Source organism: Sardina pilchardus, chromosome 22, assembly GCF_963854185.1.
Source record: "Sardina pilchardus chromosome 22, fSarPil1.1, whole genome shotgun sequence".
Taxonomy (NCBI): Eukaryota; Metazoa; Chordata; class Actinopteri; order Clupeiformes; family Clupeidae; genus Sardina; species Sardina pilchardus.
In genome coordinates this window covers 20,747,488-20,769,987 of record NC_085015.1, presented here as the reverse complement: position 1 = coordinate 20,769,987, position 22,500 = coordinate 20,747,488, and the positions used below count along the sequence as shown (strand labels likewise).

The 22,500-nt window shown below is 46.0% G+C and overlaps 1 protein-coding gene across 2 annotated transcripts in view; it reads right to left on the bottom strand.

Moving 5' to 3' along the window:
* LOC134070338 (protein bicaudal C homolog 1-like) overlaps positions 1-22,500 on the bottom strand; it is a 78,476-nt gene that overhangs the window by 48,542 nt on the left and 7,434 nt on the right. For both annotated transcript variants that reach the window (XM_062526655.1, XM_062526656.1), the window contains exons 2-3: positions 15,570-15,616; positions 5,268-5,337 (exon numbers count right to left, since the gene is read on the bottom strand). In XM_062526655.1, coding sequence (XP_062382639.1) covers positions 5,268-5,337; positions 15,570-15,616 — 117 coding nt within the window. The remainder of the gene's footprint in view (positions 1-5,267; positions 5,338-15,569; positions 15,617-22,500) is intronic.

Sequence of the window (22,500 nt, the reverse complement as noted above, 5' to 3'; positions counted from 1 at the left end):
ACAGTCTCCAGATCTTCCAGAACTCCTCTTCTTCTCCTCTTCTTCATGTCACCGAACCACAGTCACACACTAACCTAAGAAAGCAGCTCCTCTGCATACCATATATCCCAACCACAAGTAAACCACACACACGTCACACACTCCTCTTCCAAAGCACCTACTAATGGTCCCATGGAACCGCAAGCTCACCACATTAATAGAGATGGGTCAACCAAAACACCTCATACCAGAGAGCTACAGTCACACCACACAGTCACACAGTGATGGACCAACACAGTACCTTCCCTCCTGACCACAACACCACAATCGGACCAAAAAGTCACAAAAGGAACCAGTCACACACTGATGGAAGTTCATTATTATTACAGTGAAACCTCCAGATAACCACAATGGAACATCTTGATAACCCTACGGCAACCACTTGATCTCCACTCCAACCGCACTACCACCACACTACCACCATGCTAACCATCACAGCACAAATCTACTTCGAGCAACACGGCCATTAATGATAAATACTATATTCTCATCATAATGGCACTGCAGAAAATATTTTACTACAGATAAACCATTTTATAATCCTGCTGCTATTTCTTGATAACAACAGTGCACTCTCTTAACAATTGTGCTGCAACCATGCCATACTGCAACTACTTCAGTCAGTGAAACCATTCTATAACCATTCGGTAACATAGCCTTCTAATGACCACACCACACTTCTTCACAACCACAATGAAACCCATTAACAACTAAACATAAACCGGTTAATGACAGCCCCGCCATCTGCTGATAGCGATAAAGACCACTCTCTTCTCAAAACAGCACTGACACCACTTTTTTTTACTGCAGTGAAGTCAGTTGATAACAACACTGCAACAACTTAACAACCACAGTGAAACCTCTTGACAACCGCACAATCAACTATTTCTTTGTTTTCATTCCCAAAACTAACCATCATGACTTATAGTAATACTAACCCACTTTATTTCTCTTCCTTTTCCCCCTATACCTCACCTGTGAGGTAAACCATTACCAGTCATCAGCCGTCGTGCCTGGCCCTCATCACACCTGAAGTCCCATCCCTATGACGGCCCTACCATCGCCTGCTGTGGTCCCTGGCCCACGCATCCTTGTGACCCATTTCTTTCCAGAAATTACTAATCCCTATGGAAAATTTAGTCCCTACACTGGACTATTTGAACCTTCTGATACTACAAACGACCTACTGTACTGTAACTGACCCTAGGCAGATGGGTTGGCCCTTGAGTCGTGGATCTGTCTGAGGTTTCTTCCTATTTGTATCTCCAATTCTAGGGAGTTTTTCCTTGCCCCTGTTACTCATGGGCTCTCTTTCAATGTTTAACACGCTGTAAAGCGCCATCTTTTCACTTGTTCTAACTGATGATGTGAAGCACATTGAACTGCCTTGGTAAGAAATGCGCTATAGAAATTAAATGGCCTTGCCTTGCCTTGCCTATTAACAATAAACACCACATTCACATCACAGCTACTCAGTAACCTCCTCACAACAACAGGGAGTCTCTTGACATCAACACCAGCATCTTCTAATCATGATTAACATCATATCTACATCACAGCTGAACTGGACTATCTTGAAAACTCACACCGAGTTGTCTTGACAACACTTCCATCTCGTTATAACCATAAACACCATATTCTCCCGGTGACCGAGCAGCTGCTTATCTCTGTATCTGAACCCGATAACCTCCCGATAAGTCAACACCTTCTTATGATTGCTGGCTAGAGGAATGCATCCCTTCTGAACCACACTGAGATTGCTGGACAGTGTCCCGGGCAAGTGGACAAACACGAAAACATCTATCTGTTATTTATTAACATATCCGCTGCCATGTACCGATCCATTATTTGCGGTTTGTGGGTTTGTGTGTGTGTGTGTGTGTGTGTGTGTGTGTACGTGTGCACACAGACAAATGTTAAAACTGTTTAAAGCGTGTTTTATTGTGTTGAAAGTATGTTTTGTTGGAGTTGTACACTTGTTTTTGTCACTGATGGCTCCAGACCAATTAAGAGGAGCAGTGTGTGTGTGTGTGTGTGTGTGCGCGTGTGTATGCGTACTAGAAGGCAGTATGCAAGAATATTTATTTGCGTGTGTGTGGTTTGGGTGTGTGTGTTTGTGGGCTTGTGGTGTGTTTGCTTTGTATGTGTGAATTAGTATGAGTGTGTATGGAATGTGTGTGTATGCAGTTTGAGTGTGTGTGTGTGTGTGTGTGTGTGTATGCGTACACGTGCACACACACACACACACACACACACACACACAGGCAAACGCACACGCACATGCGCGCACACACACAAACACACACCCACACCCACACACACACACACACAGTGGGTGTTGGTCCGGTCCCAGATGCTTGGGGCTTATGAGACAGTGAGGAGCCTGTGAGTCTATCTGCTCAGCATCAGCCTAGTGACGGCAGCAGGGGAGGAGGAGAGGGGAGGAGAGAAGAGGAGAGGAGAGGAGAGGAGAGGAGAGGAGAGGAGAGGAGAGGAAAGGAGAGGTGAGGAGGTTAGAGGAGGGGACGAGAGGAGAGGGGGGGCTGATCTTATCGAACCCTCCCAGCACTGAGGAGGACGGTCCCAGACACAGTTCTAAAAGCAACCCCACAGCATCTCTACAGAGGAGCCCTCCACCACCAGGAACACTATCATGTCATCAGCACAACATGTGCTCACACTAATGCAATCAGGACAATAATGTGTTCTTATGGACTATTATTATGGACCTAATAATAAGTGTTAATACGTGCTTTATGTAATACTACGATAACATCATCTTATGTAATAATCCTGTTTTTTATTCGAAATATAGAATTGACATTGACGCATGAGAGCGTAGCACGCAGAGATAGAAGAGGACAAAGCCCACACAAACACACCAACAGCATCCTGCACTGGTTGCCTTAGAAAAGCATTGAAACCAATTCTATACAAATACAGGTGTACTTAAACGAATGCAATTCAAGGTTGTGACTGAGAAAAAGGAAAAGGATCTAAGCCATGCTGTTGGACGCGTTGCCATGGTATTGCCATGCCGTGCAAATCCACACGCAAGCAGTTTAGAAGCCATGACAACAAAAACAATGTTGAGTCATAATTCCACAACACGATTTTCAACACTTTGACTAAGAGCCCGCTCCTAATCCCATTAGAGGTCTAGTACAGGTCTGTGGACCTTACTGAGAGCGGTCTGAAGGGTAGTCTCGTAATCTGATCAGCGACGATCATCTTCATCTTAACATTTTAGGAGGGAATGATGTTTTCACTGAAATGTTCCAACTGTTTATGTGACGTCATACTCAAACTGCGTGAGTCACTCCTTATGAAACGCACTCTGCGAAATTTTAGGGAGGTTTTTTTATGAGAATTTTAATTACATTTTGAGTTAAGAGAGCCTACAGTGAAGTCGGCTCATGCATAGCAACAGGTTGAGACTACAGCAGAAGCCCAGGCTTAAAACCAAGCAGTATTGTGTGGGAACGAACTGATGAAAGATGTTTTGATGTTGTCCATCTGATTAAAATGGACATTTGAGCATGTGCATTCATGTTTCTGTGTGTGTGGGTGCGCGCGTGTGTGTGGGTGCATGTGTGTGTGGGTGCACGTGTGTGTGTGTGTGCGTGTGTGTGTTTTTGTTTAGCTAGCAGGCACACACTGTTTTCCACACAAGCAGCATGTCCATGTGTGTCCAGACATTAAGCAGACACCAGTTCTGTGGGGAGGGATGTGTGTGTGTGTGTGTGTGTGTGAGAGAGAGTGAGAGAGAAAGAGAGAGGTCAGTCGTGTTAACTACTACAACTTGCAGTCCTGTGCTTCCTCTCTGTGTGTGTGTGTGTGTGTATACCCTGAGCAGATGTCAGCATCTGAGTGCAGTGATAAACAGTAGTGGAATGTATGTGTGTGGTGTGGTGTGGTGTGATGTGTTTGCACGTGTAGGTGTGTTTGCACGCATTTGTGCATGGATATTTGATCAGAAGTTATCAATGTTAAACATTAATACACAATAAACTTCCAGAGTGTCTGTATGTGTGTGTGTGTGTGTGTGTGTGTGTGTGTGTGTGTGCGTGCAATCAGTTAGTATAATGTATGTGTATGGGACCACAGATAACACATTTGTGTTGTGTGTTCAACTGTGTGTATGTGTAAGCAATGATGACAGGTCATTTAAAAGTGATCTCTATAAACTGTTAGACAAGAAATACACAGCAAGAGAAAGCATCTCTGTCCTGGCATCCTTGTGTATGTGTGTGTTTATGTGTGTGTGTGTGTGTGTGTGTGTGTGTGTGTGTGTGTGTGTATGTGTGTGTGTGTATGTGTATGTGTGTGTGTGTGTGTGTGTGTGTGTGTGTGTGCGCGCGTGATCTCAGACCTAGGCACCCATGTGTGCATGTACTATATACTGTATGTGTGTGTGTGTGTGTGTGTGTGTCCCGACTGTAGTGAGTTGTACCCACTTGTTTTCCAACTCTCCCCCCCAATTAGCTCAGATGTTTGCTGTGCTCAGTCACTGGATAACTACACACACAGCCACATTACGTAACATTCCTCCCCGACTAGGCAATGCTCCTTGGCCGCCCGCCAACACAAACGATGCCGAGCAGGGGATCGGATTGACCTTTGACCTCTCGGCTGACCTGAGGTCAGGCAGAGATGTGAAGCGGGTGAAGCCGGGGCTGTGATCGGGCTTTGATCCCAACTTTTCCTGAAAGCTGATCTGTGAACAGTCTCCGAAATGTTTGACCTGAGGGGGGAGCTTACTGGGGAGTGAGTGGGGAACATATGATGGCTGTGTGTGTGTGTGTGTGTGTGTGTGTGTGTGCGCGCACATATGTGTGGGGAGGTGGGGATGTATGAGAGGACATAACAAGTGATACCGTCATACTATGTACATATAATAATGTGTGTACGTGTATATATTGTATACAGGTGAATGCAGATGTGTGTGTCTGAGTGTGTGTGTGTGTGTGTGTGTGAGAGAGAGTGACAGAGACACAGAGAGAGAGTGTGTGTGTGTGTGTGTGTGTTTGTAGAGGATTGAGTGTACAGCCTCCATGAATTTGGCATAAGGGGGGCAAAGAGGGGGAAATAATAAGAGAGCGAGAAAGAGAGAAAGAGAAAGAGACAGAGAGAGAGAGAGAGAAAGAGAGAGTGAGAGAAAGAGAGAGTGAGAGAGAAAGAGAGAGAGAGAGAGAATGATGAATGGAAGGAGCAGATGCTCCACTCACCCTTCTTGGACTTGGCACCAATCTTCAGTTTGGAGGGCCAGGCGATCTGAGTCTTGGTCTCGTCCATTACCTGCGGTAAACACAACAGAGCAGCGCACTTCAGACAGATCCACAGGGCACCCTTAACACAAGAGGCCTGAGTACGCTCCTGACACGTTGTGTACTAACGCACGGCCAACCACCACGCTCTGCTAATGAGGGAGACATGCTGGCGTCGTTTGAAGCATTCCGCTCTCGCAGTAAAATAAAGAAAAGGTTAAGAAAGAGACTTTAAGGCTGATTAATAATAAACATCATAATTACGCATAAACCAGTTGCAAAGCCAACACAAAGAGTTTCAGCATTCCTTGAGAGATTTAGGTTTTTGTACATTTAGACAAGGGTGGACAGGGTTTAGGAAAAGAATCCAAAACATGGCAATATATACAGTATATATCACGGGACAAAACAAAGCCACATTCAAGGAGATTTTATTTGGGCCTTACAGAGGGCAAACACTTTGGAACAATGTCGTAAATTCGACGTAACTTTGGAGCAATGGCGCAAAGTCTATGTAATTCAAGCCACCTAACTGCTGTGTTGTTCATAAAGAAGTATATTAAGGAAATAAAATCCCACGCACACGCGCTCATACACACACACACACACACACACACACACACACACACACACACACACACACACACACACACACACACACACACACACACACACACACACACACACACACACACACACACACACACACACACCGTGTTTCATGAGATGTTACACATTAAGTCATTTCCTCTGACAAAATGTTTAAAACATTATGTGGGCAGGTTTTGGAATTCCCGTCGCCTGACTGAGTTCTATCCAGTCATTTTTTTTTGTTTGCTCTTTTTGTCTCAACGCCCTCCTTTTTTTGGAAAAAAAAAATCTCATGGACAGGAATTTTCCCGAGCGTTTTTGTACCACTAATCTACTGTATAGCAGCCTGTCGCAGGTCCAGCTGCAAGAGTGGAACCATTTCCAATTAAAACAAACCGAAACATTTATGAGCAAAAAAACACCGCATCGTTCCAACGGGGAAATGAGGGATTCATAAGGGTAGAAGAAAAATGAGGGGGTAGAACTCCTCCATTTTGCCCCCTCTTTCTCTCTGCCTCTCAGTGTCAGAGTGCGCGTCACAAAGGATCCCAACAGCAATTACTGTACACTGCTGCAGCCAGGAGGTGGCCAAAGAAACACAATGTGTCATCACAGTGGAGACACACACACACACACAAACACACACACACACACACACGTCCGACACATACATTGACCAGAGGCACCCAATTAATCTAACGTTCAAGACTATAATGAGGAGGCACGCCTACACAGCTGAGAGCCTAATGCTGGGAAAGCATGCAATGCCTAACTACACACGGAGTCCAAACCGATTGGAAAAATGTTGATCTGCAGAAAGCTATATATATAAACTTATGGGTGATATATAGGGAACTATATATATATATATATAGTTCCATATCACCCATAAGTTTTCAAGGTGGTGAGCTTAGTGAACCTCTTCTCTCTATCTTCACATATTTAAAGCTGGACAGAGATGGCGGTGTCCTGCTCAAGCACCCTGTATCGTGCCAGGACACTTCTTGATGACGAGATCATTTCCTGTGTTTATCCAGGTCATTTCCTGATCAGGACTTGATTCGTTTCTGATCTTGACTGATCGTATATCAGCCTCACCGGACGACTCCACTCCAAAGTAATCTCCTTCTAACAGTTTCACACATGCAGAGAACAAAACCAAACACGCACACACACACACACACACACACACACACACAATTACAAAATCACACAGCGACTGACATCATGTTTGGAGGCTGTGACTTTCGCTGGGCTGTAACCCAGAGGGCTTCAGTGGCGTGGCTTTCTGATGAATGCCCGGCTTCCCCTGCGCCATTCACGAGCGCCTCTCTGACAAACGAGCGCGTCGCCCACAAAAGCCGACTTCTCCACGGCCACGGAGCGAGGCGGCGCGCGTTCCACGTCCACGAGGATCCCGCGCGGGCGCAACTCGGTGTCTCGTTGATGTTTCTGGACCGCCTCCCGCTCCAGAAGATGATTCCGTGTGAACGTTCGCTTTATCCCGAAAGCTACTGCTGATTTTGGCCCAGGTGTGCCGACGTGAGTGACATACGCAAACAGAGCGCACATATCCCCTCCAGGTAGCGCATGCCCGACATGTCTTAATGATGTCACACGACACCGTAAAAACGGGCTCTTGTGTTTTTCTTAATTAGGCAAGACACTCGTTTTGAAAAAGCACCAGCGCCAGCTACTTCATACAACTGCAGAGATTGTCATTCTTGGACGCGCTCAGAAACCACTGATCTTATCCGTGGAGATTTCAAAGTTGTGAACAACAAGCTTGTTGAATGGACTTTGGGAATACGAAAAAAAGGCATACCGAAGAACAACCAAAAAAAGCACGTCTTGTGCGCCCAAGGTTGAGTATGATTTGACAAAAGATTTGAGACCCAAAAAACAATTACTTCGACATCGGTGCGTTTCGTGATTAATTGCGTTCCACGCTCCGAAAACATCTGGACAGCTTCGCTCGGCCTTTGGGGCCCATCAGCTGACCGAGAGCGCGCTGAGCGCTGACCCTGCTTTATGTAATCGTCCAGTTGTTATTGAACCCGGCGCATGTTTGAGCCCGTGCCGTGCCGCGTTGGCCCGCACCCGCACCAGCTCCGCGCCCGCTCCGATCCGCTCCACGCCATCCTATGGGGAGAGGGAGAGTCCGGCGAGGAGGAGGAGGAGGAGGAGGAGGAGGAGGAGGAGGATGGGGAGTCTGGCAGGGTTTGGCACCTGTTTCCTGCCCCACCTCCACCACTGCGTGCCTGCTCTGCTCTGCTCTCTGCTCTCAGCTGCTGCTGCTGCTGCTGCTGACGCTGCTGGCTGGCACTCGCTGGGACTGGGGAGTCGAGGGAGTCTGGCTGGTCGGCTCCACCACCTGGGTCTCAGTCCTGCACTCGCAAACACAACTCCGCTGTTGATACAAAAGCTCTGGGTGGAGGTGAAGTGTGTGTGTGTGTGTGTGTGTGTGTGTGTCTGTGTGTGTGTGTGTGTGTGTGTGTGTGTGTGTGTGCATGTGCATGTGCATGTGTGTGTGTATGTGTATGTGTATGTGTGTGTGTGTGTGTGTATGTGTGTGTGTGTGTGTGTGTGTGTGTGTGTGTGTGTGTCTGTGAGTGTGTGTGCGTGTGGGCCAATGGGGTGTTATGGGCTGTGGACGGATGCTTGTTGACTCAGCTGCGACCCTTTGAAGGGTTCCGTACGACTGCTGCTGCGACATCGTTGGCAGCGAGGGGACGTGTTTTTCGCCCGAGCGCCGAACGCACGTGGAGCGCAAACTAAAAACACGAGCGGTCGGGCGATGTTTGTTTTAAAAAGTGACCAAGAAGTCACATGACGGGGCACAGCACAGAGGAGAACTGTCACTTCAGACAAATAACAGAGTTGGGTCGCTCTTGGTGCCTTGACGGCCGGCTTAAATGCCTTGGCAGGGTCCACTTCCGAGCAGTAGTGTCTGAGGAAAGCAATACGCTCCCTGTGGGAACACAGAATCGGTTGTTTTTGACCTTGACTAAACGCCTTGGCTTCGGACGGATCTGGGTGACCACTGTGTGCCCAGCTGTCTGCGCATGTAAAGCAGAGCTGAGAGGCCGCAGTTGGAAAACTCGACTGAAGTCACCGGAGCCAATGCCAGTGTTTTCACTCAGTGAGGATGTGAAAGGATCACACTTCCAAATATCTGGTTGGCGTTTGGGGCTTTTGTATGTGTGTGTGTGTGTGACACCCCAGTTGTGGGTGTAACAGTGTGTGTGCATGTGTGGGTGCTGAATGCGTGCGTGCGTGTGTGAGAAAATCTATGAGTGTGTATACATGTGCTTGTGTGTATGTGATGTGTAAATGTGTGAGTGTGTCTTTTCATGTACATACAGTATGTATGTGAGTACATGCACGTGCCTGTGTGTGTGCCTGTGTGTGTGTGTGTGTGTGTGCGTGTGTGTTTGTGGGTAAGGCCCCACCAGTGTTCCATAATCCACCTTGAATAATGACAGAAATGCCTTAAAGGGTAGCAGGCTTTAGTGCTGGTTAACACAGGAAGGTTTTAATAGTTTAAGGATTAAGAAAAAAGCTGCAACTCCACCGAGGGTCTTGGTATATAAAAACAGACCTGTTGGCATTCCAATAGCAGCCAGTGGAAAATTACTCTGATCTAAACGGAACCATGGAATATTAATCTGGTTCACATTGTAGCCCTTGGAATATTACTCTCATCTAAATGGAACCTCCATGGAATATTACTTGGGATAAATTAATCATCTTTGAAATTATGCTTGGCGTTCCACATCCTTTGTTAGCCTTACTCATCTTTGTTAACGACCACTAATGATATAAAGACACAAACGATTTTAATCAGCCTTCCACATTTGCACCACCAAAAGACAATAAGCAAAGTGAAAAAGGACTCTTTCTGAGAATTTACACATGGGTGTCTTTTTTTTCTCAGACTGGATTATGAGATACATATGCAAGAGTGCTTGAAGAGTCCATTAGTTTTGTTTGCGGCAGTGCTAGGCTATGTATAGCATGACAAAACTATTTCTGCTACTCTGGGGAGACATTCACTGTTTGCCCTCTGATTAGAGACAGATGCCTGATGAAGGGAAACACCCACACAAATGTGTGTGAGATGCCAAGGCAACAATGGCATCTTAACTTCCCACACCAGTCGGTGACTACCACCGCCGCCCACCGCTTCACCGCCCCCACCACCCACCGCCCACTCCAGGTCCTTGATGAGGCACCATTAGCCATTCTGAAGAACCTATGATCTCAGCAACGTCTCAATCCCGGAGTGATTCACGAAACGGTGCATTCCAGCCATCGGCCGCAACTATTTTTAAACGCAGACGACGAATGTTTTTGTTTTCAGACTTTTTTTTTTTTTTTTTTTTCTCAACGTCTCCTACCCTCCTCCTACATTTTCGGAGAGTGATCCAGCACCCGCTCATTTCCGCTGGGTGGACAGGGGCACTTGCGGGATACTCCAGTCCAGCGCGAGGCCAAACGCTGGCCTTTTTCGCTTTTCCCCAATCGCTCTTAGACTCAGTGGGAGATTTCATGATGCAAAAAAGAGAGTTAAATAAATGAAATAAAGCTGCACCAGTTTTTAAGATTCACACACCCTTCATTTCCCTCCCAGGCCTTGGGAAAAACCCTGCCGATTGTTTTGGAAAAAGCCACAGCTTCGGTTGAAAAAGAACTCGGATGTACCAACGCAACTCAAAACACAGTCAGACTCTGAATGGAGAGTGAAGGATGTGGATGAGAGAGGCAGTCAAGTTATCCCTGCCCCCTTCCCAACACATGCACACACACACACAAACACACACACACACACACACACACACACACACACACACACACACACACACACACACACACACACACACACACACACACACACACACACACACACACACACACACACACACACACACACACACACACACACACACACACACACACACACACAAACACACATTCACGCACGCACACACAAACACACACACACACACACACACACACACACACACACACACACACACACACACAACACACACACACACACACACACGCACACACACACGCACACACACACACAAATCTAGCGGGGTAAGGACGGGGCTAGATCTGATGCTGCAGTCCCGGACAAAGTGCTTCCATATGATCTTGTTGTCACTGGAGACAGATTAGGTTTCATCGAACAGCGATCGGAAAACACATGGTGCTCCTTCTCTGCATGCTAACTCTCTCTCTCTCTCTCCCTCTCTTTCACTCCCTGAAGTCCTCATCTTCTGTGACCACTTCACCTCAACAAGGCCTTGAGGCGAGTCCAGGCGTGGGCGTGGGTGTCGGGGGGTTGGGGGGGGGGGGGGGGAGGGGGGGATCTGATGAAACCCACAGGAAACATCCTGGAGACCTATTTTCCATTAGCACACGTGGATAAGTGACACACAAGAGATTGAGGGAGACTTTTTACGACCCGGACCATACCAAATGTTCTGGACGATCCTATCGGACGTGTGATATTTGTTTTTGCATGTCCGAAATCCATAACACATGTGAAACGTTTTTGTTTTTAATATCGGCCAAAACGTCGAGAGATTAGCCAGATCTGCAAGGAAAAGAATGCCACACGACTCAGTTCGTGAGCGCTTTTACGACCATATACACAAAAGGATTTTGTTTCGCAATTCCAGCCTTTATTCCAGGTGGACAAAAAAACCCTGAAAGTAATTTCAGCAGAGAATTAACGCAAGGTGAATATGAAAACGATTGAGTTTCACAGCCATTTGAATTATACGAATTCACTGGAATTAGACTGAATAATGACGGGAATCAGAGACAATGTTGGCCTTTCTGCCAGTGCAGGCTGTATTTACCTGTAAAACAAATAAAACCCAAAACCACTGTTTTAAGCCTCGGTCTTGTGAAAACGAGTCCGTTGTTGAAGTCGAATCCAGCTCCAACATTCTTCCCAAAAGGTCCAAACATTACACGCTATCCCTAACATTTTCATGCATGATGAATGGTGTTTATGACGACCTGACCATGCAAACCACAGTGTTGTACTTTCCCCTTGGACCCTTCAGATGCTCTATTGCTTGGGTGAGTCTCCAAAGCCACGCTGGCAGAACCCTTTCCTCAGCAACACTGACTGGGTGCACACAATAGAGAGTCCCGAGATAGAGAAAGACTAAGTAGTGCTGTTTCACTTACACAAACAGTAGCGCAGAGAAGGTAGAGAAAAGCAGAGAATACTGTTTCATTGGCTGGCTGGCTGGATGGCGCGCACGCATGTACGCATGCACGCACGCACACAGTTGGAAAGAGCAAGAGAGAGCGAGAGAGTGAGAGAGACAGAGGGACAGAGAGAGAGAGACAGAATTAACAAACAAACACACACACACACACACACACACACACACACACACACACACACACACACACACACACACACACACACACACACACACACACACACACACACACACACACACACACACACACACACACACACACACACACACACACACACACACACACACACACACACAAGGCCCTTTTGAGTGTCACATTCTGCTAAGAAAAACTAATTTAAGCCGTCGATTCTTTCATAACAAACTCAAAAAGTCACCACTGCTGACAGGTTGATTATAATTCAGTTCTATCTTAGATGGGTACATTCAGCAGCGGATAACCGCTTCGATAAATCTTCAGCTGTAGTAGTTTTTAGCTTTACATACTGCATTTTATAAATACACCTCTATTATGGAGTTCTGGCTTTGGGCATACAATGTCCAGGACTGACAATGCTTCGGGTTCAGAGACTGTTGAGATGCAAATGATCCACACCGTTTTTAGATTAATGGGGAAGCGCTTAGTGTGCAGTGTGTATTAGCCCATGCCTGGCCAGGCCAGCACACTGACCACTGAACACTGGGACTTCTTTCAACCTGTCTGAACGCTCGGAACAACCACATCCTTCCCAGAACCTGAAACTGAACGTTTAACAAACGCTTGCCGAGAACTGGAAGAGGTACAGTATGTGAGATCTCCCTAAGACCAAGATGATTCTGGGAGCACTGACTTAGAACAACAATCAGACAACAGCATGATATCCCCCCCCCCAACCCCCCAACCCAAACCAACCTTGAACCCACTACACCGAGGCTTCAGCACCTACACACAGATGGTCCCGACTCTGGCTGCGTTTGTGACGAGGAGAGTGAGAGGTTGAGAGGGATCCGAGAGGAGGTTTAGTTATTTTCGCTTTTTTTTTTCTTGAAGGTGAAGGTGGCCCCCTGAAAATCTCGGGCGCGCACAGCGAGAACGTAAACACGGCTGAATCCCTCCATTGTGTGAGCGGCCCAGCATGGCCGCTGGCGTGGCCTTGGGCGAGAGGGAGAGACGGGGCGGGCGGGGGGAGCGCGGCCCGGGATCGGTCGGGAGCTCCGGTGTTGTGATTGAAAACACGCGTGATTTTCGGGGGTCCGATCTGGTGACCGGGGGGGGTGGGGGGGGGGGGGGGGGGGGGGGGGGGGTGTGAGGGGGGTCGAGGGAGCCGATGAATATGAGCATTCTATTGTGGAATGCTGAGTCAGCTATTTTTATGAGGGGGGGTGGGGGGGTTCAGTGTGTTCCATTGACACCCAGCTGTAGACTTCGGAACCAGGTGCATATCAACGTCAAGGACAGATTACATTTCAGGCCTTGTCTCTTTAGTGAATGAAAAAGACAGAGAAAATCACTTTAAACGATGCCATACCTTGAACCACACACACACACACACACACACACACACACACACACACAGCCCCTGTGGTAAAAATCAAAACCCATCTCTAGTTATGTTCTGAATAATTGGACATCAATTTGTCAAGGTCTCACAGCGACGTTCTGCTTTTTCACGTCGTTCGGACGGAGGAGACTGTTTGGATTAAGGATCTCTTTTCACCTACACCATGTCAATGTCAAGAGAAGTAAAAACACTCTCGCCGTGCGCATCACTGCTTCACCGCTCAAACTGACAATTCTTCTGGAACCTTCCACATCCGAGCCCCTCGCTCTGCCAACGGGAGCCCCGGCAAATTTTCGGGCTCCTCAGCAAATCCTCCACTCAACGGCGACTAATTCCACTGACAAACTACAAATATACGGAGTATGACATGCCGGGGAGCGCTGTTTATTTGGAAAAGGCCGGATTGACATGTGCGAATGTGAGGCTCGCAAGAATCCGGCCATGTCGGAGAGGCACGCGGAGGCCTCCAGGGCCTTGGGGGCGGCGGCAGCGGTAGCCAAGAGTAACCTGTGTCAAGAGCTCGGCCGTCTGGCAGCAACCCCCCCCCCCCCACCCCACACACACACACACACACACGCACCTAGTCCCCCCAGTAATCCTCCCACTCCCCCGCTGCCCCCCAAAACACGTTTATTTTCCCACACAAATTCCACTTCACACCAATAGACCCCCAGAGCTTCTGCACACTCACAGGATTTCATTTTGTTGTGAAATGGATATACTGGTCACTCGGCAGAGTGAAAATGAGGAAAAGAAACAAAACGTTTTTTTTTTTTTTTTTTAAAAAAGGGAAAATGTAGGTGTTTATCTTAAAGGTGTTTCCCTTCTCTCTGGTCTGCGGTGGCAGAGTCGAGCGGGTGCAAATGGGTCACCTTCGGGTCTCTGGGTCTCCTCTCAACTCCTCACCCGCGTCTGTCTGGGGCACCCCACATTCACCTGGCGGCCCGCTTGTGTTTGCCCACTCTGCGCCAATTAGGTTTGTGAGCTCAATACAGTGCCCCCCCCCCCCCCCCCCCCCCCGCTCCCCTCCTTCCATCCAGAAAAAGCTTATTGGCCATTTCCATCCCAGCCTCCCGAAAGAATGAAAACACGCACCCGATGCTTTGCTTGGCTACCTCCAGTCCTCGCCGAAGACTCGGGACTCGGGAGCAGACCTGTTTTTCATATAATGTCGTGACTTCTGTTGAGTGTGTCAGGTCACCAGACTACTCCTCCACTCCTACCCCACCCCCTCAACCAACCCCAACTCCTAAACCCCCCCTCCCTCCACCTCAAAGCACTCAAATGTGAAACTCAATCTTCAAGTGCAACCAGCCCAATCAACCCCCTGCTCCTGCTTTGCTATTCAACACTGTTGATGCCCACTGAGGACAAGCTTTTAAAGGGGGATTTCAAAATGAAAGACGTGCTTGACAACCGACTCATAAAATCAGTGTGAAAGTCCCACTTCAGCAAGCAAGAATTGAAGGTTTAGTGCGTGATTCTGATGAAAGGTTGTCACTTGAGCTCAACAGCGAAGTCGAAATTCCACCCCTCCCTTCCGTGCTTCTGACCCACCGTGTTGATTGGCCGTGACAAGCAGTTCGCTGAATTTGAGGAAAAAAATGTATTGGATTAGAACGTCAAAACCAAACCTTTCAGCGTCTGATGTCCATACACATCACAAACACTCAACAGCTGAGCCATGAACGTTGTCCTAACGCCCAACTCCAGTGACCGCACTGACAGGATGATGGGCATGTACGCCACATTCACATGTTCTACTGGACATGTGCCTGCTGTGGACTCTGACCTACTTTATTGGTGGCTGGGTGAGAGAAGTAAGTAAGGGTAAAGGGGATGCCAAAGAAGTATTTAGCGAGAGGAAGTGCTCCTACCTTCTGGAAGAAGTCCTCTCCCCCGTTCACTCTTCCCTCTGTGGCAGCTGCAGAGAAGAAAAACAAGTTTTTTTGGTTTTTGTTTTTTTTAAAAAAGCATTATCACAAAACAATGTGAAACAATGTCACAAAACTATTTCTAAACTGATAAGCTTCTACAGCTATCCATTCAATGTGTGATAAGTAAACAATTTAAGTGAGAAATAGATACAGTAGATAGTTCATATAGCACTAGAATAATAAAAAAAGAACATTTCATCAAAAGAATGTTGCTGTGAAAGTTCTGATCAGACTCGCCGTTAGCTGAGTTAGGCACATGTCTATAACACAGTTAGACTTTAGTTTAACCCTTCAGATCCCAACCTTATCCCACACAAATCTGTCTCCAGAGCACGGCCACACTGAGAGACTGGGAGTTTTGAGCAATTCCAGCCTTTCTCTAAAGGGCTTAACCATAGGCAGATGATGGGGTTATCATCATCAGACCAGGGTTGTGACAGTCTCCAAGAAACTGAGTCCAAGTCACGCGCACACCAGTTTCACCCCCTCATCACAACCACACGTCCGGCCAAATGTGCAGTCCGGCTTGACAGAACCCAGCAAAACTCCAACTCCAAAATGTATTTTTAGACAAGAATACAAAAAAACCCTCTAACACATTTAGCACTGACTGTTTTTGCTGTCCAAGCACTATATCCAAGTTCAGCTCTAGTGAGGCAATGAGGTATGTATCCAGAAGAGAACTGACAGAAAAGCTGAATTTTTAATCTCAAAGTCACAAAGCATGTGGCAGTGATTGCACTCAGTGGAAGATTTTCGTGAGCGCCTTCTGATCTTGGGTTATGTTGTCATACGTTAGGGATAATCAACGATGCACGGCGCAGAGTTGATTATCCATATTATACCACTCTATCATTTTCGTTTGTATTGTCTTTGATACAACGTTTCAGTTTTTACCGTTACATTCACATTGGCTAATTAATATTCAAGTATGATAAGCCCAACAACAAAAAAACTACTTCATAGACGTGCGTATTATCGAAAAATAATGCACGCTCCAAATAGCGCATCACAATAGGACATTTGACCAAGCAGTGGTGTATAAAATATGTATAGACCATACAATATGCAGAGGAGGTACAATCTTGTACAATCTTGATTTGTTTATATCATAAACGCTATAAAGGAGCATTCTGTTACTTTAATTAACATTTTACTTACAGCTCACAATAGCAGTGTACCTGGAGTACTCTACAAAAGGCCTGTAGCAGTGGGGTGTGTGTGTGTGTGTGTGTGTGAGTGTGTATTACTCTACAGATAGTGGAGTGGTCAGTAATATTCCACTGGTCAGGTAGCCAAGGTGTGTGGGGAAGCCGAGCAAGACCCGACTGTCAGCACTTGAGGTGAAACCGCCGGCCAACCAGCCCCTTCCAACAAACATGCTGAGGTTTGGGCTTGATTGCTCCAATTAACAATTGCTATTTATTATAATTATGTAGCCCCACGTTTTTCTTGTCTAATGTCAACCATTTGTGTCAGCAAACGTGCGGAATAACATGTTCGAAAATGATGTCAACTTCGAATTTCAGGATTTTTGGTGTTGCATTTTCATGAAAGGATTCAACATGTCAGGCAAAATTGAGTGTTTGGCAAATACACCAAAAAAGCCAGAAAAGTTAGAAAACACAAGTGAGTCCAATTGAAATATGAAGTTTCATCCGGTCACTCACAGAGCACCGCAAAAACATAGCCTCATTGCCATCCCTACAAGATTCCACTGAGGTCCGACGAGGAGTTCTGCCTTCCAGAGGCCAAGATGTGCGCACAGCCTGGTGCCTGCTGGAACCCGGCGCTGCTGTATAAAATGTTTATTTATAACGGGAGAATTACAAGGCAGTTTTTTCGGGAGCAGATTGGCTGAATATTGCCCCCGAAACCGCCGGCACCAGCTGAGTCAGTTCTGCGGGACCACAAGACTCGGATAAAATGCCCCAAAAGACATCTGAACACAGCAATGTGTGTGTGTATGTGTGTGTGTGTGTGTGTGTGTGTGTGTGTGTGTGTGTTTGGGTGGGGGGTAACTCAAGTGCAGGGTACTTAATTAAAACAAGAGTAAGTTCAAATAAATAGAATAACAGTGGTGTGGAGTGGTTGGATGCCAGCCGTGGAAATAACTGCACGAAGATAAATGTAATTCATTTTAACATTGGTTAACTTGTGAGTTATGCCATTATTTCTGACAGACTATGTTGCTTGATTTTTTAGGCATATCGTTTGTATAAAATACTCATATTAAAGCACACCTATCAGTCCAACAAGTGACCACTAGTATAATTCATCCTATGTCCTATCTAACACAATGTGTATTTCATGTCCTAAGATTCAAAAAGTGAATTGGTATGGTCAATAAAGGTAGTTAGATTACACCTAGGCCTACCACATACTGTACATGTACCTGCTGTGTTAACAGAGTATTTTGTACATCAATGCTGAAAACCACAAGGTACTCACCCCTCTACAAAAACATACAGAGAGAGAGAGAGAGAGAGAGAGAGAGATACTTTAGGCCAAGACATCCAAATCCATACACGCTAACAAATCTTATCAAACGCTAACAAATGCTAACTATGTATCAGCTGTTGCTAACCATATATTGCTCCATATTTCCCTCTAATGAAAAATGTATTCTGGCTCCAACAAACAACAACAGAGCAACAAGAGCAGCTGCTCATCTCCAGCGTCTACTCACTGGCAGTCAAAGGCGAGCGAGCAAGTTAGCGATCCAGTCTGCCGGGAGGTCTTCCTCTTTCCCACACACGCATCTGTCTTATGCACGCATAGTGCACCATGTCTCACATGAGAATAAATCAACTCACAACACAAATGCTGAGGTCCTGTCAATCACAACGCCAAGCGTGTTGCTTCAATCACTTTGCAGATAAAAGGCGAGGAATATAAAAAAGGACAAATGTTGGCTCCCTTTTAATGATCTACAACCATGGTTGTCAATCCAAGTTCTGAATCGCTCATGCCCTACACATCTTGCATCTATCTATTCCTGTGTCCAAGTAAGTAGGATGCCTTTGACAAGCTATCAGATGTGTTCAATACAGGTAAGTACAACAGGGCAAGATGGAGATCACAGAACAAGCAGAACGTGTGTGCTAAAAGACAGAATCTTCCATATGCAGTAGATCAAATCTTCCTTGAAACTCCTCAAAGCACTGGGTTGAAACGTATGGCTTGGAAAGAAAATAGTGTCTCAGTTTCTAGTGTTTTTAGAGTTGTTTAGAGTGTTTTAAAGAATATCGATGAGCGGAATTCATTGATAAATAGCTGGATGGATGGATGATGGATGAAGGGCTGGATGGATGAGTGAATGGCTGGAAGGTTGAGTGGGTGGAATAACAATGAAAAACAAAAACCACTCCGTGCTTCTGGGCAGCAGAGACGGGTCCACACACAATAGCTGACCATCTCTGACAGCTTTACACACAAGCTCGGCCTTGCAGTGCGGCCACACTCCGCCCGCTGCCAACCGCACGGCCAGCATGGTCCACTGCCAAGGCGGCGGCGAGCTTCAGCAACCCAGTCTCGCTGTGCAGGATGCTGGGGTGCCATCATGGCTGGTTAGCCTGAAACTCAGCAAGGGAAGGTTTTTATGGGAATCCTGGCATTCCCACTGATCCGCTTATTTTAGTTTTATTATGGGAAAGATCATTGCGCGTTATTGTTGCTGATGCTATGGGAACAACGGAGCATGCTGATTTCATCACAGTGATTAACTTCACAAAACAAAACTTGGTCCCTGTTTTCTGATGTGTTTTCAATAACATCCATCATAGATCACTGATCTGACTTGTTGAGTACAAAAACCACAGGACATGACAGTGCTTTCTGCTCTTCTCTCAATCAGCAATTATCAATCAACTTTAATACACTAAGCTGCTGTAGCTAAAAGGCAAATAAGTGTCCAAATGGCTGAATGTAAACATAATTTTAAACTTGGAAGCATTTGCGTCTGATCATAGAATCAGAACTTATCAGAACTGATCATGGTAAGGGAGGAGTACAGTGCATTGCTGTAAATCACAATTGGTTGCAAATGGTCGGTAGGCACAAACAGTCCGACTCCAGCAGGTAACCAAAAGCAAATGAAGAGATGTCTGCATGGGCTCCTATCAAAACCAGTTGCGTCAGTTCGGAAATACCAGCGAGGCGTATTTATCAAGCGAAAAACAGTACTGAGATGTGTTTGAATTGGCTGTTCTGGGCTGGTACGAGCGCGGTGCGTTTCCAGTGATATCACTCCTGGAGAGGGCTGACCGGACAAATGATTTCAAGCCGTCGTGGAAGTTAGCGGTGCAAAACAACACACATGCATGAAAATGCGCCACTCACTTTGACATTCAAGCATTGGCAATCAGCGGTGTGGTTGTGGATAATTGAGGTCATTAGTGTGGTCAACTGTGGGATACACAGAGATGGGTTGCTGAGATAAACAACCCAGAGAGAGAGAGAGAGAGAGAGAGAGAGAGAGAGAGAGAGAGAGAGATGAGAGGAGGATGAAAGAAGGATGGATAGGGAAAAGGACTGGGACCGGGACAGGGATGGATTCAACAAGTGACTTGGGGAGGGACAAAGACAGATGGTAGGATGAGACAAAGTGAGAGTTTGGGCAGAAGAGTAAGAGAGAGAAGAAGGATGGAGTGACTGAGATGTGTCAGAGCAATAAACTAATTCATACTTAGAAAGAGAGGAGAAGGAAGATGAAAAGATATGCAAGAAGAAAAATAGGGAGGGAGGAAAGGATGATGGAAAGGGTGAGAGTAAGGAATGGAAAGAGATAGAGATAAATGGATGTGAGATGTGAGAAAAAGAGAGAGAGAAAACAAAAGAAAGCAGAGGACCCTATATCCCTGACAGCGTTAGCTTCACCGCGGTGGGCTTCGAAAGGGGAAAAAAATGTCTACTGTTGCCTAGCAACACTAAAACAAACTCACAGATGTGCAATGTTCCGTCCTGGTCGGTCAAGGTTCCAGCAGAACGGGATTTGCTGGCCTTATAATTGTTGGAGCGCATTCCGTCAGCTGTGATGCTGTAATGGATACACTACATAATGTACACTGAGCGAGGCATGTCCTAATGGTTTTTACGACCCATAAACAACAGGCTGTTTAATACATCACATACTACAAACAAAAGCATCAATCACGCATTTACACCACAAACACTCCAAAGGGTCTCGCCATAAACATTTGACTAGAGTAGAGCATGGCTCTATTTGAAAACAGATGCTATCTACGGGAAAGTGATGCAACATACATTTTTCCATTTATGAGAAATCCATGGGAATTCCAAAAATTTTGCTGTTTTTAAAAGTAACAGTGTGCAACAATTTGCTACTACTCATCCTCATCCTCAAAAGAATTGTGATGGTATGAGGTGATGTGAAGGGTAGAGAAACACACCTGTCATTCCAACTAGCCATGCAAGCTATGCACCACGCTTTACGGAGCTCTGAGCTGTAGGAAAAGCTTGCAGGGCAGGACACTGCCAACTATATTGCCAAAAGACATCAGTTATGTTAAATGAAGCCTTTAACTGTGCTAACTGGGATGCGGTTGGTGTTTGTATGGTTTTTGCATGCCTTTTGGGCAGTTCTCATTTTGTTGCCAGCATCTGTTGCTATTGCCAGCATCTAAGTCTAAACTATAAGGGGGTTCCCACAGTCCTATTTTCACCATTTCATTCTAATGTAATAATAAAAAAAATTGTTCCGTGTCTATGCAGTGCAGTCTCGTCTATGAATCCAGAGATACCATCACGCCTCATCTGATATGAGGTATGACTCTGAGGTCTGCGCCAGTGAATGGCCAGTCAGCAGGCATGCCGTTAAAAAAATAAATCCGTCCTACCTCATTCAGTACAGGTGTGAAGTGACTGTCAAATCACACCTGCCCTCTTAAAAACACAACCTAGTGTTTCTGCACATTTACCTCAAAAAAACAAACCAACCCCAAGTCATTTCAATCTGCATTTCAGGCACAGATGTGAGAGAGGGGGGAAAGTATTTGTTTTAAGAAATGATGATAAAACAGTCTGTGCGACTGCCGTGTGAAGTGCGCTGCGTCTAATAAATGGCTTCAGTGTGTTGGCAGAGGTGTGACTCCAGGGCATAAGACTCCACTGTGGGCCGGTAGAGGTCCCCGCTGTATGAAGTCGCAGTACCCCATTAACCCACGGAGCGCTGAGTCAGAGCCAGACTGATGAAGCTCATTGAGAAGCCATTAAGGCGCTCTGCTCCAGTTGGAGACTCGGCTAAGTAATGCGGGCTATGCGGCTAGCTAACTACCACAGGAAATGGTGAGCCAAAACTCTGAGTTTCAGACATACATTTTCTTGACAGCAAAGGGAAACAAAGATGACAAAACATATAAGCAGTTGATACAAAGATATTTTTTTTCCATGCATGACATAAAGGGTGTGGACAATGTAGGACTAAATGGTTGGTCGTGGCCACACACTGTCACTATGTATGATAAAACATTCAAAAAATATTGTTATGGCTTTGTACACCTTATATGTATATATGTATATGTATATGTCTATGCATGTCTTTGCAATGATTGATGCATGTATAGTCATCAGGGAACTACCAGAAACTCAACATTTACTCAAACTGTAGTTTTTTGACATGCTATGATGAACATACTGCCACCACCAGTGATCCCAATTCCAGATAAAACCAAAAGAATCTGTGGTGTTAAATGTGCCTTGTTATTCTTTTTCCTGTACAAGCCTGCAAACGTTTTGTCATAAAAGTCTAACGCCAAATGATAGTTTCCTATTGGGAAAAGTTCAAGATGCTTTGATTTACACAAAAATAATGGCCACACAGTAAAAACAACACAAAAATTCTCAATAACAA